The 18,850-nt window shown below is 40.7% G+C and overlaps 1 protein-coding gene across 2 annotated transcripts in view; it reads left to right on the top strand.

Moving 5' to 3' along the window:
• LOC100522455 (multidrug resistance protein 1) overlaps positions 4,575 to 18,850 on the top strand; it is an 88,747-nt gene continuing 74,471 nt past the window's right edge. Inside the window, exons 1-5 of one of the 2 annotated variants that reach the window (XM_013989592.2) lie at positions 4,575 to 4,891; positions 5,433 to 5,506; positions 10,091 to 10,139; positions 11,780 to 11,951; positions 16,984 to 17,035. In XM_013989592.2, coding sequence (XP_013845046.2) covers positions 5,439 to 5,506; positions 10,091 to 10,139; positions 11,780 to 11,951; positions 16,984 to 17,035 — 341 coding nt within the window. In that variant the 5' untranslated portion in view covers positions 4,575 to 4,891; positions 5,433 to 5,438. The remainder of the gene's footprint in view (positions 4,892 to 5,432; positions 5,507 to 10,090; positions 10,140 to 11,779; positions 11,952 to 16,983; positions 17,036 to 18,850) is intronic. The other variant, XM_021102516.1, reaches the window with a different exon arrangement.

An 18,850-nucleotide genomic window follows, 5' to 3' on the forward strand; every position in this document is an offset into this window, starting at 1 on the left:
GACAGTGTTAGTTATTATTATTCTCACAGGTATATACAGAATAGACTGGGGCAGGGATGCAAATTTTGAGCACTGGGAGAGTACAGAAAAGTTTCAGAAAGATCTACATGCTGCTGGAGGAGAGAAAGGTACAGAATTACGGGGAAGCAAATTTCAAAAAGTAAAGCTAGGGAGTTCCTACTGTGGGTCAGTGGGATAAGTCCTGACTAGTAACCATGAGGATGCAGGTTCAATCCCTGGCCTTGTTCAGTGGGTTAAGGATCTGGCATTACTGTGGTTGGGGTGTAGCCTGGAAGTTGCAGCTCCAATTTGACACCTAGCTCAGAAACTTCCATATGCTGCACCTGCGGCCCTTGAAAAAAAAAAAAAAAAGGAAAGATGGCTGCTCCAATGAAGGCATTCACGTGAAGACTTGCAAAGGGGCTGCTTTCCAAGGGGTTTCAAAGCAAGTTAATGAGGCTCAAAGAGGCAGATTCTAGTTTAGCTGTTAGAAAATACCAGGGAGGCCAGCAATAATGCAGTAATGTCAGACTGGAGTCAAAGTCATTAAAGTCAAGAACTGTGCTTGGGAGTGGCTAGATCTGCCCACTGTTTTAGGTCCATTGTATTCTGTATCTATATCTTCATGTTAGTGGAGCAAAGGAACTAAGAAAAATTATATATATAAAATAGAGAGATTTATTAAATATTCTCTAGGCTATTCTGATCCTTAAACTACTATCCTCTATCCTTGATAGAGATGTTCACTTGAAGCTCAAGGCTGTAGAAAGTGTCATCAACATTATATATTTGTAATACTTAAAAAAATCCTGTTACTCAGCCATAAACTGGGATGAAATAATGTCATGTGCAGCAATATGGATGGTCCTAGAGAGTATCATACTATGTGAAGTCAGACAGAGAAAGACAAATATCACAGGCTATCACTTACACATGGAATCTAAAAAATGACACAAGGGAACCCATCTGCAAAACAGAAACAGACTCACAGACACAGTAAACAAACTTATGGTTATGGAAGGGGAAAGGGACAGGATGAGGAGGGGAGGGTGGGGATGAACAGATACACATGCCATATATAAATTAGGAGGGAGGAAGTGGGATGGATGGGGAGTTTGGGGTTGGTGGATGCAAACTGTTACATTAGAATGGTTGAGCAATGAGGTCCTGCTGTTAAACACAGGGAACTGTATTCAGTCTCTTGGGATAGACCATGATGGAAGATCATATGAGAAAAAGAATGTAGATATATGTATGACTGGTCACTATTGCTGTACAGCCAAAAATGACACAACACTGTAAATCAACTATACTGTAACCAAAATAAAATTTTAAAAAATTTAAATGAGATTGGGTTGTTTGGTAGATCTTTGCATATTAGTTTTGCTTGAGGTAGGTTAGAAAGGTGTGTTTCAGGAGTTCCCTGATGGTCTAATGGTTAGGGATTGGAGCTATCACCGCTGTATCCCAGGTACAATCCCCGGTCTGCGTGATCTGTGCAGTTGGAAGAATTTCTGACATGAGGAGATTAAAGGAAATATTTTATTGAGATAAGAGATGCTGCAAGCAGCATGAAGACTTCCTGATAATCAGGGAGAGCCAAGGATGAGTGTGTGTTCATGTCTGTTTTTATAACCCAGGGAGAGGAGAGGTCTCAGGATACACCTGCTGACCTGCTGATGAGTTAGGGAAAGAGGGGTCTTAAAACACACTTGCAGGTTGTTTGGAGCTTATAAGGCCCCTATAAAGGAGGGGTGAGGAGTGGGGCATATACTTTCCTTAGTAGGGGTTGGAAGTAGTCGGCCAGGTTGCTCAAGGTAGGGGAAGGGACTTTACAATGAGATGGATGAGTGAAGATAAGGGTCTGGTAATTCTTGTCTTGGCCAGAGGCTTTGACTTAATTCTCCCTGAAGTCCAGCACTGAGATCCCACATCAAGATGCTGCGATCTGTGGCCAAAAGAAAAAAAGGAAAACAAGAAAAAGGAGTTCCTGTTATGGCTCAGCAGGTTAAGAAACCAACTAGTATCCATGACAAAATGGGTTCAATCCCTGGTCTCAGTCAGTGGGTTAAGGATCTGGTGTTGCCACAGATTTGGCATGGGTCTGGCATGGCTATGGATGTGGTGGAGGGTGGCAATTGCAGCTCCGATGTGACCCCTAGCCTGGGAACTTCCATATGCCACAGGTACAGCTCTAAATAGAAAATAAAAATAAACATTGAAAAAGTAAAAGAAAAGAAGGTGTTTTTCAGAAGAGATTAACATTTTTTTAATTTTAATTTTATTTTTTTAGGGCCACACCCGTGGCATATGGAAGTTCCTGGGCTAGGGGTCAAATCAGAGCTGCAGCTGCCAGCATACACCACAGCTATAGCAACACAGGATCTGAGCTAAATCTGTGACCTATACCACAGATCATGGCAACACTGGATCCTTATGATTACCAAAGGGAAAAGGATGGGATGGGGAGGGGAGGGTTGGGATTAACAGATATACACTACTGTATATAAACTAGATGAACATCAAGGATGTACTATACAGCACAGGGAACTATATTCAATATCTTGTAATAACCTGTAAAGCTGGAACAAGGTAAAGCAAAAGTGGAAATGTTACGTCAGTAGACTAGTTAAAATAGCCTCCAACAGATTAAATCTTATTCTTTTAGCCCACTCAGTCTCTCTCTCTATGCCTTTTCTCACTTAATTGCACCTTTGCAAGTGATTGCCTTCTGGTTTGAATTGTATAATGCACCTGGTGTTCACTGCTCTGATGTTTATTGCTCTGAAAAAAACAAAAACTTTCCAACACTCCCATCTTTGTAAGTATTCTTCATTCCAGAAAGAAAGTCACCATAACCCCAGAGACCATCAGGGCTTGTCCCAAGACCCTTTGATGCCGGTTTTGAAATTTTCCAAGGTGAAGAATGCAAGCTTACACCTACACTTGCTTATCCTTATCTGCAGCTTGATTTCCCACTTCTAAACTATGAGACCCCTTTCTGGTTCCCTCTCAAGGGAGACTACTGTCCTTAGGGCCTTAGCTGGCTGTGGCCTCCTTTGCCAGATAAAGCAATTAAAGCTACTCTTTTCTACTTCACCCTAAACTCCATCACCCTGTTTCTATTTGGCACAGGTGAACAGAGGGCGAGTTTGGGAAACAGAAACAAAGAGCAGAGGCAGGAATCATAGTAAAAACGCATATGAAAAAGAGGAACGAGATAGATATACATTTGCCCCAGGTGGATCACGGGGTGTTGTTAGGCCTTAAAACAGTTGGATAGATGCTGTGCACATGCATATTCAATTAGAACACAGAGTAAATGTTAGAAACCTGTTAGAAAGTCTAATTAATAGTTTGTAATGAAAAAAACCTGACTGTATGGCTCAGGAAAAGAAAATCAAGGTAAGGAAAATTTGGAATAAAAGGTGGAAAGAAAATTATGGCTTTGAAGTATGAGTTACTCAAACATAGGGAAAGTACACTATGCAGTAACAAATAAAAGGGTTTTCTTCCTTTAAAGTTTTGCGGTGAGCTGAGAGGTAACTCATATTTTAGAGAAGGCAAACAAAAGGTTGCAAAAACATCCATTTCCCCTAGGTTGATAAGGGTGAAAAGCCCTAATGTGAGATAACGCTGCTTTATGAATTTGAGTTGTGAAGATTGCACTTGGTTTCATTAACTTGTGGAAAAGACAGAGGACCAGAAAAAAATGGTAACAGTAAATACGGAATTAAATTACAACTAAAGGAATATGCTAAAATACACAAAACTTTAATTATCCAGATTAAAATGTAAGAGTTTAGGAGTTCCCATTGTGGCTCATGGGGTTAGGAACCCGACTAGTATCCATGAGAATGTAGGTTCAATCCCTGACCTGGCTCAGTGGGTTAAAGGATCCAGAGTTGCCACAAGCTGCTGCATAGGTAGAAGATCAGGCTGGGATCTGTTTGCTGTGGCTTTGGCACAGCCTGGCAACTAAGGCACCAATTTGACCTCTAGCCTGGGAACCTCCATATGCCATGGGTGTTGCCCTTAAAAAAAAAAAAAAAAGCCAAAAAAAATAGAAGAGCTTTAAAATGTCTTGAGAATAACATTATCATTACTCTGATGGCTTATATTTGAAAACATTCCATTCTTTTAAATACATTTCTACCTGTTTTCACTCATGTGTTTAAAAAAATCTTCCTATTTATTTCTTTCCATTTATCTTCAAACAAAAGGTAACAGATAAACCTCAGAAACTGTCAAACATACTGAAGAAAGACTTGTAGAAAATTTTCACCTGGCCTTTTTAAAGGCACTGCTAGGAAGGGAAGTCTAAATCATTTTAACTACTGTATGGGCACAAGGTCGGAGGTGGTTTTATTAAATATATTGGATGAGCTACCAAAGAAAATTTCCTTTTTCTACTCGCGACACAAGGAGTGGATTGTATATCCACATCCATATCTATCTATACATACTTCTGTGGATATGAAGATTTCTGAGGACTTGCACAGACATGACTCTATAATTGTAAATGTCCCTAATGATTCAGCTGATAAGCATTCCTCTACTTGCCCTTTTGCTGAGGGGCAACAGAAGCAAGGACATTCCTCCTGCAATTCCAACCTGTTTCCTAACTCATAGTGCAATCAGCTTCAATCGAGAGGGCGGGGAGTACTTCTGAGCGGTCCGGCTGATTGGCAGGGCTGCAGAGCTTTTGGGTGTGGGCTGCAGGCCCCCTGCGCCTTTGCCCCAGGAAGCCAGGACATATTTGAGCAGCGGCTCCTCCAAGGTTCAAAGTGGTTTAGGTCGCTGTGCGCATCCACCGGAGGCTTCCTGTTAGAGTTTGCATCTCTTCTTCCCAAATCCACGTCGTGGTGGACGTTCCGAAGGAAAGCCCGAGGTAAGAGCGCGCGAATCTGGGCACTAGATGGAGACGGTTCGCGGGAAGGGTGGGCGCTCCAGTTTTCCGAGTTTGGGCCGGGTGGGAGAAGGGCTTCGGAGAGGAGGAGGGGTGGATTCCAATTGACAAGTCCAAAGAGACCGGGTGGAGTTGGAGTTATTCTCAGTTGGGGAGCTCCTGGGGCATCTAGTTTTGGACACTGGCCGCTCGTCCTGGAGTGTCTCTCCCTGAGCCCATAGAGCCGGTTTGGTACCTGAAGCCGGGCTCTGGGAACCTGTGGACGGCGAGGCGAACCAGGAGGCAGAACCGCAGTGGCAGCGGGCACAGTCCAGGACGCGCTGGCGCCCTGCCCCTCTGCTCACCTGCGGCGGCTGGATGCCAGGCACCGAGGCAGGTCCCTGAGGCAGCCACCGCGACTTCTGGCGGCTAGAGCATCAGGGCGAGCGCTCTGCCTTACCGCTCCCCGCAGAAGTCAGGCTCTGTCTCACCTCTGCCTTCCAGGGTTCTTGCATTTGGCTACTCCGCTGTGGTTTTTCCTCAGGTCGCGATGGATCTTGAAGAAGGCCGAAACAAAGGAACGGGGAAGAAGAACTTCTTAAAAAGGGACCAAAAAAGGTAGCCAGTTTGTTTCACTTTCAGATTTTATATAGCTTGAGAGATTTGGGAGATCTGTTTCTAGCCTCCAGCTCTGAAATAAATGAAGGGTTGGTGATGATGATGATGGTGCTGATGAAGACGTTGATTTTAATCTTAAATTCTAGAGGCTTCAGAAGTTTGCTGGCTGCGTTTCGTGGTGAGCTTCTTCCTCAGCTTTCTGGCCCCCACTGATGGTCACATTCTTCTCTCTCTCTCTCTCTCTCTCTCTCTCTCTCTCTCTCTCTCTCTCTCTGTGAGTGTGTGTGTTTCTCTTTTCTAGGGCCGCACTTTCGGGATAGGGAGACTCCCAGGCCAGGGGTCCAATTGGAGCTGATGCTACAGCTACTTGCCTCTGTCACAGCCACAGCAACGAAGGATCCTTAACCCACTGAGCAAGTTCAGGGATAGAACCTGTGTCCTCATGGATGCTAGTCATATTGGTTAACCATTTGGAAACTCCTTCTTCTTCATGTTTTAAAACCTTCTTTATAAGTGATGTCAGTTGGCCACGAGCCTGAACTTTGTGCTGTGCTTGTGCTTTGCTGTCCAATCTGTTGCTTCTGGGTAAAACAGTCACATAAACAATTTTGTGTTTGTGTCATAGCAGATGGGACAGAAGGCCACAGCTACATTTAGGCTTTTTTTTTTTTTTTTTCCTCCTTTTTAGAACGGTACCAGAGGCATATGGAGGTTCCCATGCTAGGGGTGGAATTGGCCTATGCCACAACCAGAGCAATGCAGGATCCAAGCTGAGTCTGTAACCTACACCACAGCTCTCCACAAAGCCAAATCCTTAACCCACTGAGAGAGAACAGGGATTGAACCTGCAACCTCATCGTTACTAGTCAGATTCATTACTGCTGTGCCAGGAGGGGGACTCCCTATGCATTCTTTTTTTTTTTTTTTTTAAAGGCAATGACTATCTGACCCCTGGAGAAGAAGTTATTTGGAGAGTCTAGTACCAAAGAAATTGCTAGAATGATTTGAAATGATCTTGATTGAAATTATCCCCTTAGGGAAAATAATTATATTCTGATTGCAGTGCAGTGTCTGTATAGAAAATTTCAAACTTTGCTCAATAAGCTCTTAGCAAATTATAAAATAAAATGAATTAGTGAATGTATTAACACTATTAGAAACCAAGCTTTTCAGTGTAAGAGAAAAGAAATACAAGTGTGAACATTAAGTTTTTAAAAAACAATGTTGAATTTGAATTAGAAATTTCAGTGTAATTTCATGATTTTTGAAAAATAGTTCCATTTCTCTCCATTAAAAGGGATAGCAGCAGTGAGCACACTTAGTGTCAGATACTGGTTTCTCACAAAACCTTACAAAAAGGAATCTGCACCACATAGAAAAAGAGCTAATAGTAATTGAGCCTGGAGTATCTTGTGGTACCTGAAAACAGGAAGTGGGGTTCAGTGGAATTATCAAAATGGACACAGAAACTGGCTTGAAGAGGCTTCCAATGACCAAATTTGGACATTGGAAAGAGTAATGACTGTGCTTGGTTGTGAAATACTGAATAAAGTACAATCCATGAATCTGTAATTCAATTCAGAGCTGCAGCTGCTGGCCTACACTACAGCCACAGCAATGCGCCTCGTCTTCGATCTACACCACAGCTCATGGCAACATTGGATCCCATAACCCACTGAGCAAGGCCAGGGATTGAACTCACATCCTCATAGATACTCGTTGGGTGTGTTACTGCTGAGCCACAACGGGAACTCCCAAATAATAGTCCATATTAAAAAAACAAAAACAAAAAACAAGAACAAAAATTTCAGCCTGCACATACCTTTGTTTAATTGTTGATTTTTATCATGGCCTATGGAGTTTTTTTCCAAACTGGAATTTTTTTTTTTTTTTAAAGTAGCTCTTGTTAAACTGTGCTCACCATTACTGATTTTCATCTGTTCTTAATAAAACTATATATTTTTCCAGTTTTATTGAGATACAACTGACATATAACACTGTTTAAGTGTAAAGTGTACAGCATAATGGTTTGACTTATAAATATTGTGAAATATTACCATAAGTTTAGCCAATATCCATCATCATATATATGTAGGAGAAAAAGCAAAAGGAAACTTTTTTCTTGTGATGGGAACTCTTGGATCTATTGATAATTTTCCTATGTACATACAGCAGTGGTAACTGTCAGTCACATTGAAATTTACATCTCTAGCACCTCTTTATCTGATAACTGGAAATTTGTACTTTTTTCCCATTGCCTCCTCCCGCCTCTAATAACCACAAATGTTATTTCTTTGCTTTTTAGGGCCTAACCCACAGTTCATGGAAGTTCCCAGGCTAAGGGTGAAATGGGGGCTTCGCCTGCTGGCCTACACCACGCCACAGCAACATCAGATTTGAGCCCCATCCGTGATCTACACCGCAGCTCATGGCAATGCTGGATCCTTGTACCCACATCCTCATGGATACTGCTCAGGTTCATTACCCATGAGCTGCAATAGGAACTCCTATAGTATAAAAACAAACTCACAGGAAAAGAAATAACATTTGCGGGAGTTCCTGTTGTAGCTCAGGGTTAACAAACCTGAATATTATCCAGGAGGATGTAGATTCGATCCCTGGACTTGCTCAGTGTGTTAAGGATCCAGTGTTGTCCAGAGCTGTGGTGTAGGTCACAAACACGGCTCTGATCTGCCGTTGCAGTGGCTGTGGTGGAGACTGGCAGCTGCAGCTCAGATTCAACCCCTAGCCTGGGAACATCCATATGATGTGGGTGCTGCCCTAAAAAGCAAAAATAAATTTTTTTTAAAAAGAATAAAATATAAAAAGTCTACATTCTAATTTGGAATTAGAATCATCTGGCTTGGTTAACAGGTGTAATGTTCGGATCATAGTACCATTTGGCATATTTGTATTTGTAAAGATCCTTTATTAAAATGTGATTTGATAAGCACCTTGCCTTTTGTCAGCTGTTGGGGGTGAGAGTCAGTGTGGAAGTGTGTTTCTGTGCAATGCAGTGTCTCAGAAGTCGGAGGTTGCATATGGTAGCCTGGTGTTTAGGGCTTAGATTTCTCAGCTTTTATCTTGGCTTTGGCTGGCTGTGTGTGCTGGGACAGGTTAGTGAACTCTTCTCACCTGCAGTTCTCTCGTCTCTCAAGAAAGGTCAACAGTGTGCCTGCCTCACAGAGATTAAGATAAGGTTAAATGAGGTCCTGCATGGGAAGTGTTTACTTAGTGTCTGAAACAGCATAAATTCTCAGTAGCTAGAGTTTTAGAAAATGTAAATGTAAATAAAATGCTTAGAGCTAAACCCCTCAATTTTGTATGGCTGTTTTTTCTCCTCTCCTCCTGATTCCAGGGATATTGAAATCATTCCTTTACTAGGAATAGGGTGGGACCAAATCTGAAGAGTTAGGTTTGTGTATTTTGTATGTTATGTCCTTCTAACATCACTCCAAAGCCAAATAGGGGATAAAGTCTGGATTTTTTTTCTTTAGAAGTTGCTTCAACTCTTTTACCTCATGGAGCATAAAGAACAATGACAACAATGAATTTACTTTTGAAAGTGGAAAATGTGTGAAAATCATATGATTCTTCTCTGAAATAGTGTGTATATATATATGTGTGTGTGTGTGTACATGAAACTATAGATGCAGAGGCTGATCATGGTTGGTTTGCTTTCATATGCTGGGTGGCAGTTACACAGGGTGGAAAACTAGTTACAGAGTTGGGTTAATTTGAATTTTGGCTCAAAATGGTTGACCTTCCAATGCCTGAGGACAGCTTTTTTGCTGTTGACAAACCATCTTTTCTCACTGTAGTTTTTCTAGGTGGCATTTATTGCTGTAGTGGTCCCTTTAGGGCTCCAGACATCTTTTCACAATTAGATTTGCTTATTGGAAGTGAAGTAATTACCTTTCTTTTTTAGGGTAATTTATGCCCTGCATGTGATCGCCACTACCCTCCATTAGTAAAGGGTATGATTGAGGACAATATGTAGGTAGTAGGTAGAATATATACTGTTAGAATTACTCAGATGATAATTAAGGGGGTTAATTCCAGAGACATGAATGATTTTCTAATTGGAATAAAACCGGAAGCTCTCTTTATTTAGTAATATTTTTCTAATGGCAAAAGTTGTGTCTCTGTGTGTACTCATCATAGAAAATTAGGAAATACCAAAGGCACAAGGAAGAAGATATTTTAATAGAAAACTCAGGACACACTGATAACCACATATATAGATGTCTAAGAAACATGTAAACATACTTAAACTTCATAAATGGGTAGTATTAACCTGTTTTTAATTTTATTTTTACTTTGTTTTATTATTTTTTTGGCCACTCCCAGAGCATGCAGAAGTTCCTGGGCCAGGGATCGAACCTGCACCACAGCGGTGATAGTGCTGGAAACTTTAAGGAACTGAGCCACCAAGGAACTCCTAGCCTGCTTTTCCAAATGAATAATACCTCGTAGGCATGTTTCTTTGTCTTATTTGTTATTAACTATGAACTCTGTTAATTGAACAATTTAAAGATTTATATAGTTTTTAAAGTTTTGTGTAATTCTCTTGCTGTTTTTCAGTAAAAATGATAAGAAAGAAAAGAAACCAGCTGTCAGTGTTTTGGCCATGGTGAGTTTGAATGTATTCCCTCTTCACAGTGTTTTGGAAATTTGGCTTCTCCTGATCTAGAAAAGAGGTACTTCACCTGGTACCACATATTCTTGGGGAGTATGTTAATGGAGAGGTAAAATGAATTTGTTTACTTTAGCTTGCTTTCAGGGGAATGCCCATCATAACTTGCCATGTGCTTTGGGGCCCCACAGCCACCCTTCTTGGCCTAGATTTCAGTATTCTCTGAATGAGTAAGGTGATCTGTTACCTGGGCAGGCACTTCTGCCAGCGATGGTCTCAGCCATGTGGATAGAGGACGTCAGCCACATGGAGGTCTGTTCAGGGAAACACAGGGTACCCTGTCATCAGTGGCTCTAATCCTGGCAGGTTTGAGGTCAAAGTCCCAGGCACTCATATAATAGAAGTTAACAATGAATTATTTATTACTATGACTTGGTACATGTCATTGTTCTTCTATGCTGGAATATGAAAACTTTAATATGATTAATTCTTTATCTCGTTTTCTGGTTTTTGTTTTGTATTTTTATTTTTGTATTCTCTGAAGAGAAAATAGGTAGCCATGTGGTTTTTTTGTTTGTTTTGGGGAATTTTTTTTTTCTTTTCTTTTCAGGGCCATAGCTGTGGCATATGGAAGTTCCCAAGCTCAGGGTCAGTCAGAGCTGCAGCTCCCAGCCCATACCACGGCTATAGCAACATGGGATCTGAGCCTGTGTCTATGACCTATATCATAGGTCATGGCAATGCCAGGTCCTTTACCCACTGAAAGAGGCCAGGTATTAAACCCACATCCTCATGGATACCTGTCAGGTTCGTAACCCGCTAAGCCACAATGGGAACTCCCATGCCCACTGCATTTCTTAAAGCCTGGAAGTTGAGTCTAAAGGTTTTACAACATTCATGTTAAAATATTTTTGGTAAGGAATGTACATGGGGGATGCTGTGTACTTCATGAACCATCACATCAGGAACCATCACATGTTAAGGTGTTGTACTTTTTTTGGTACTAAGTTTGATCACTTGGTGAGGGTGAGGATAGACTGGGTCCTCCCTCTGTGGTAGAGGGGTCTCTGCCCCCTTGCAACTATGAGGGGTGTTGAGGCATCATGGGAATGTGATGCTTCTCCTAATAGTTATTGTACCCACTGGTGTTTCTCTTATTCTTTAGATCTTTCCTGTATTTTCACCACCGGTCTTTGACTGATTTACCTACCAGCATGTGTAGTTAACTAGTTACATTAACTAGTTCTTCCTTGACATTGCATCCCCTCTCGGAAGTATGTTATTCTTCTATTTGCCCCACGATCATCACAAGGACAGTCAGTATGCTTTCTCCATTACTTCATCTCCATTACTTCCTCCCCTATACCACAGCTTGCAGCAATGTTGGATCCTTGACCCACTGAGTGAGGCCAGGGGTGGAACCCACATCCTCATGGATACCAGATGGGTTCTTAACCCACTGAGCCACAACAGGAATTCCTAGCTCTAAAAGGGTTATTGCAATAGTTTGGCTCTGACCAGGGTGGTCGCAGTAGTAGTCTGAGCACTGTTTACATTTTGGATATATTTGGAAAGTAGAGCAAACCATCTCGAAACTGTGCTAATTGTTCTTATTCTCTGTATTTTCTCTTTTTTAGTTTCGCTATTCGAACTGGCTTGATGTGTTGTATATGTTGCTGGGGACTACGGCTGCCATCGTGCACGGAACTGGACTGCCCCTCATGATGCTGGTTTTTGGAGAAATGATAGATAGCTTCGCAAGTGTAGGAAATTTGGCACACATAAAAATTCCCAATGTAACTAGTGGAAGTGAGTATTGTTCCTGGTACTGGTTTTATTGGAAGTGTGAAGAAATATCAGTCACTATGAATGAAGTTTGTGGAGCTCTTACTAAATATGCACTAGTGTATTCAGTGCTGTAGGAGGTGGAGGGGTCTGAGCTATAGTTCATATTTGTAATGGATTTGAGAAGATAATACACACAAACATTAGATTGTACAGTGGGGAGTTCCCATTGTGGCGCAGCGACTAGTAACCATGAGGTTGTGGCCTCGCTCAGTGGGTTAAGGATCTGGCATTGCCGTGAGCTGTGGTGTAGGTTGCAGACATGGCTCGGATCTGGCGTTGCAATGGCTCTGGTGTAGGCCGGTGGCTACAGCTCCAATTAGACCCCTAGCCTGGGAACCTCCATATGCCCAGGTGTGGCCCTAAAAAGACCAAAAAAAAGCATATACAGTGGAAATTCTGGTGAGAGATGTAGAAAAAGAGAGAGCTCTGTGAAGTCAGAAATAGCCCAGAGAGTTCAGGAAAAGATATAAGAACTGGATTTGGACTTTGAATGATAAATGGGAATCAATTAAGAGATTCTCGGCTGTAAGAGAGAGTTCTCCAACATGATTTACACGTTTTTAGTCCTAGAAGCTGGATAAATTGGATGTGGTTACTATCAGTTGAGTTGAGGAAGGTGGAAGGAAACTAGGTTTGGTGGTAAATACCACAAATTTAATTTTGGACATTGTCATAGGTTGGGCTTTTTGGAAACATGAAAATGGAGACATGAGGACAGGAGTGTTTGTGTGTGTATGTGTGTGTGTGTGCTTTAGGATTAGAGAAATAGCAGCTTGTTTTGTTTATGCTTTTGTTTTGGCTGCATCCACAGCATGTAGAAATTCCCAGGCAAGGATCAAACCCTGGAGGAGGAGATGGGTGTAAACCATCACAGTCTATTCTCACATTGAATTGTGCAGAATTTTCTCTGGAGTTGTGTGGGTTACTCTGCTATCGCTAAGCCGCTTGAGTGGAGGTCCTAGTGAGCTCGTTCACAAAGGAAGAGTCTTTTCCAGGAGAAAAACTGTAGTAAAAGGCAGCTTTGAGAGCGAGGAGAATGAATCAGGGCTTGGAGGAAGAAAGCTCTCATCACTTCTCTACTGCATCTCTTCTCAGTATGTGGAAAGTAGTTTCATGGCTCAAAGGGTGGAGCTTAGGCTCATGAAACTTAAGCAAACTATCTTATTGTGCTCAGTGTCCCCTCCAAACCCCACGGTTAGAGGCTTCAGGAGCATGACGGTCAATCAGAGACTTGGACACTGTCTTCTCTCCCTCCAGAAAGCGACTGCACAGTGCCCTTTACTGCTGAGATGGGGAGAAGGGTGTGGGGGTAAAGAAAACATTCGGAAAGTCATGGGGTGACTGAGTGTGGGAAGATTGCAAAGGGACTAATAGGACATGTTATGGATCTTGGACCTAACCTTTGTGGAGTGGACTGTCATTGTAGGTTCTTAAGAGAAGCAGTAGAATTATAGTTTTGCTGCCAAAGATAAAATCTGGGAGCAATATAAAGACTGGATTGGAGTAAAAAGACCACTCTAATACCACTGAGGGACAAATAAAGAGTACTTGGTGCAAGAAGTGGTTTCTGATAACTAAAATTATATACAATGAGAGAGGGAGGGAGAGAGCATAGTTGTACAAATTAAAGAGTCAGTTTTGACCTTGAACATAATTTTTTACTTTTTGAACTGTATACAAATGATTGTAAAGTTAGAGGGAGGGATTAATTAGGAGTTTGGATTAAAATATACACACTACTATTATGTAAACACATACCAACAGTGATGTACTGTATAGTCCAGGGAACAATACTTAGAATCTTTTAATAGTTTATAATGAAGGTAGTTCCAGTTGTGGTTCATCGGTAGTGAACCCAAATAGGATCCATGAGGACGTGGGTTCGATTCCTGGCCTCACTCAGTGGGTTAAGGAACTGGCATTACCATGAGCTGTGGTGTAGGTCACAGACGTGGCTCAGATCTGGGTTTACTGTGGTGTAGACTCGCAGCTGTAGCTCCGATTCAACCACTCGCCTGGAAATTTCCATATGCTGCAGGTCCTGCCCTAAAAAGCATGGTAATAATAATAATAATAATGATAATAATAATAATAATCTTTAATGAAAAAGAATTTTTAAAAGAATATGTCTATATTCACACATACCTATATAACTCAATTTCTTTGCTGTACACCTTAAACTAATATAACTTTGTATATTAACTATACTTCAATAAAAATTTTTTAAATTATTGTACCTAGAAGCACTGATGCCAAAGAATATTTGTTTAAACCCTCTTATCCCTTATCCCTAGATTTGAGAAAACTAGTAGTAGGAATAAGTAGAAAATATATTTAGACTTGATTTAGACCTGAAAAATTGTCCTTTTTTTTTTTTTTTTTTTTTTTTGGTTGAATTGGTTGTGTGTGGAAGTTCCTGGGCCATAGTTCCAGCCCGTGCCACAGTAGTGACCTGAACCACTTCAGTGACAACCACTGGATCCTTAACCTGCTGTTCCACAAGAGAACTCCTTGAAAATCTGTCTTTGTTTGATCTTGATACATACTAGTGAATATACCATTTAGAAGCATCTCCTGGTTAGATAGTTAAGATGGAATATCTGTAATGAGTGATCTTCCAAGACTGATTTTGAGAAAAATCCTCACCCAGTAATTTAATATCCTGTTCTATTTTTGAACGTATGAAGCAGAAGCAGTCTCATAACCAATGAAAATTAATGTGGACACTTATCATTCCACTTGACATAAGGTGGAAGCTTTCTCTGCCTCACATTTTGCAGCATCCCTACATATCTCTTTCTGACTTCCTGCTTTCTCTGTTACTCCTAAACCTACTCTTCTCTGGATTCTCTGCTTGGTTGTGCTTTCCTCCTTACCTGCTACCTGTCCGCACAGGTGAGAAGAGATGGTTTTTTTCATGCCCCCTAAGATGTATGATGCTTACATCTTTAGACCTAACTCTCTCCAGAACCGGATGGCTGCCATACTTATTGAACATCTTCAGTTGAATGTTCCAGGCATAAAGATCTTCAGAACTGAGCTAATAGTCTTCTCAGATCTGACCAGATCTCCTCTTTTTGCTGACCTCTTATTTTCCACCATGACATCACCATTCTCCACATGCTTAAACTGGAGGTCTGATTGTTTTTATTGTTACTCTCTCTATATTCATCAGTTGCTAGGGCCTCTAACTTTACACTCTCTAATTTATTTTTATTTTTGCTCTTTAGGGCCATACCTATGGCATATGGAGATTCCAAGGCTAGGGGTTAAATCCGCTGCAGCTGCTGGCCTAAGCCACAGCTTACAGCAACAGTGGATCTAACCAACTGAGCAAGGCAAGGGATTGAACCCATGTCCTCATGGATATTAGTTGGGTTTGTTACCACTGAGCCACACCAGGAGATCCTCACTCTCTAAATTTTATGGGCACTTTCCTTCTTTCCTATTCTCATTATGAATGACCCTTTCCTTACATAGTTTCACTAGCTCCATCACTCTGTCTGCCCCTGTTCCTGTTCATCTTATATATTGCTTGCTGCTTAGTTACCTTAGACCAAACTTCTAATTTTATCCTTTTCTGCTCAAAACCACTGAATGCCTGCTAGTTTTTACACACCACATCTGTAGAACCTGGATCATCTTTCCAGCCACATACCCCCTCCGTCCATCTGCACGGCACACCCCACACCCCTGCAAAACTGGCTTACTCATTCTTCAAACATGAAGTGAGATTTTGTCCATATTGTTCCCTTTGACAGAAAACCTGTCAAAGTCACACTTATCTGAACTACTAATACCGTAACTCTTGAAATGACTGAAAGATTTAAAATGCGCCTCCATGTTATCTAGCCATCTTGATTATGATAATTTATCCTGAAAAATACTCACTATATATTTGTATGTAATATATGCATACAGGTATGTTCAATGCAGCATTGAAACTTTCGGTTGGAAGCAAGTGAAAGAAATGCAACTTTGAAAAATTGGAGAGACACATATACACACAAATACTGATATGGAAAATTGGATGTGGGTTACGATTCTATCTTTTAAAATAACTGTGTATGTGTATACATGCATACAGAAATGAAAATCTGAAATAATTCACACCAAAATATTGAACAGTGGCTATTTTGTGTGCGTGTGTGTCTGTGTGTGTGTTTAGAGGGTGTGTTAAAATTTAATGTACTTTGTCCCAAAATGTTTGCATTTGCTAATATTGCTTGATGAGCTCACTGGTATTTATTCCATTATTCTTTCTATTATATATATATATATACACACATATGTGTGTGTGTGTGTGTATTTTTTTTTCTTTTTAGGGCCACACCTGTGGCACATGGAAGTTCCCAGGTTGGGGTTAGGGGTCGAATCATAGCTGCAGCTGCTGGCCTATACCACAGCCACAACATTGTGGGATCTGAATCGTGTCTGTGACCTAAACCACAACTAACAGCAATGCTGGATCCTTAACCCACTGAGCAATGCCAGGGATCGAACCTGTGTGCTTATGGATACTAGTTGGGTTCATTACTGCTCAGCCACAACTGGAAGTCCTCTATTTCATATTTTTAAGATAAAAATAAAAACTGGAGAAATGCAGTGTTAGTTTGGAAATACTAAGTGCTCTAGTGTCAAGTCTGCACTGATGATAATCAGGACAAAGGCCCGGGAAAAGATTTTTCTCTATTTCATCTCAGGGTAATATTTCATAAAATCGAGGACATGAGTATTTCTGCTGACAGACTTCTTAGTCCATGTAGGTTTCTCTTGTATATAAGCTTCATTGAATTTAGTGTGCGTGTGGTTGCACATGGCCAACAATGAAGGATTTAAATGCATGCCATGATGCTTATACATAATTAAAATCAAGTCAGTTTGACCTATTTTTGTGTAAATTGTTAAGTGACACAAGTTTGGTTCATTTTCATGTGCTTGTTTTTAATGCAGAACAAAGAGATATAATGGTGTATGTTTGTGGTTGATCTAGGTCTTAAGAATCATACACATTTTGGCTGCACACTGGAGGAAAAAGTGACCAAGTAAGTAGACATTTTTCTTATGGTTGGTATGTTTTTCTGTTTCAATCCAATTGCATCAGTGTTTAAATTATTGCATTATAGTAAAGATTCAAAATTTTTGAATAGATCAAATTCACTGTCAATTTTCTAAGAGGACAGTATGTAGAATTTTTTATTTTTTGGTAGAATTTTTTTTTTAAAGAACCTATTCTGCATAAAATGTGCTAAAGTTAAGTTTAAGCCTAGATTAGGCTGATATATGCATTGGTGAATACAGAATATCATCTACAGGGAAATTAGAAGAATTCAAGGTGGCCTTTTAAAATGCAATTAAAGGGAGTTCCCATTGTGGCACAGCAGGAATGAATCCCACTAGTAACCATGAAGATTCGGTTATGATCCATGGCCTTGCTCGGTGGGTTAAGGATATGGCATTGTCTTGAGCTGTGGTGTAGATCACTGATGTGGCTCCGATCCTGCATTGCTGTGGCTGTGGCATAGGGCTGCAGCTGTAGCTCCAATTCAACCCTATCATGGGAGTTTCCATATGCTCCACCTGTGGCCCCAAAAGCAGAAAGAAAAAAAAAAGTTTTAAAAATAAAAAATAAATAAATAAATAAAATCCAGTTAAATTAAGAATCACATTATTTACAATGGCTTTGTAATTATTAGTTTGCTTCCCATATGATGCGATCAGTCAACAAGATTTTTTAATTTTATTTTTTGCCTTTTAGGGCCAAACCCGTTGCATATGGAAGTTCCTAGGCCAGGGGTGGGATCTGAGCTGTAGCTACTGGCTTACACCACAGCCACAGCAACAGGGGATCTGAGCCTTGTCTGTGACCTACAACATTGCTCACAGCAACACTGAATTCCCAACACACTGAGCGAGGCCAGAGATCAAACCCATATCCTCATGGAAAGCAGTAGGATTAGTTTCCACTGTACCATAACAGGAATTACCAAGATTTATTTTTTTTAAATATATCATGTAATTCAAAACAATAAAATAAAACATCCCAGGATAAATATGGTCCTTCTAACCTTAGCTCACCTTGGGAAACTGTCATTAATGATTTAGTTATCTTGAAGTTGGCTCTCAGAAAAGTTTTTTTTAAATTCAATGAATTTTACTATATTTATATTTGTATTACCACCGTCTCAACCTAATTTTAGAACATTTTCATCCCAAATCCCTGGTGCATCCCTCCCCCACCCCTTCTGACCTGTCTCCTTTGGTAACCATAAGTTTTTCAAAGTCTGTGAGTCTGTTTCTATTCAGCAAATAAGATCACTGTACCCTTTTTTTAGATTCCACATATAAATGAATGCATATGATGTTTGTGTCTCACGGTCTAACTTCACTTAGCATGATAGTTTCTAGGTCCATCCATGTTGCTGTAAATGCCATTATTTCATCGCTTTTGATGGATGAGTAATACTCCATTGTGTGTATGTACAACGTCTTCATTACAGACTCCTCTGTTGATGGACATTTAGGTTGCTTCCATGTCTTGGCTATTGTATATAGTGCTGCGATGAACACTGGGGTACATGTGTCTTTTCGGGTCATAGTTTTCTCTGGATAGATGCCCAGGAGTGGGATTACTGGATCGAATGGTAATTCTATTTTTAGTTTTTTTTTGGGAATCTCCATACTGTTTTCCATAGTTGTTGCACCAATGTACATTCCCACCTAGAGTGTAAAAGGGTTCTCCTTTGTCTACACCCTCTCCAGCATTTATTGTTTGCAGAGTTTGTTTGTTTGTTTGTTTGTGGTTGTTGTTGTTGTTTTTGGTCCTCTTAGGGCCCCACCTGTGGCATATGGAGATTCCC

This window comes from Sus scrofa, chromosome 9, assembly GCF_000003025.6.
Source record: "Sus scrofa isolate TJ Tabasco breed Duroc chromosome 9, Sscrofa11.1, whole genome shotgun sequence".
Classification (NCBI taxonomy): Eukaryota; Metazoa; Chordata; class Mammalia; order Artiodactyla; family Suidae; genus Sus; species Sus scrofa.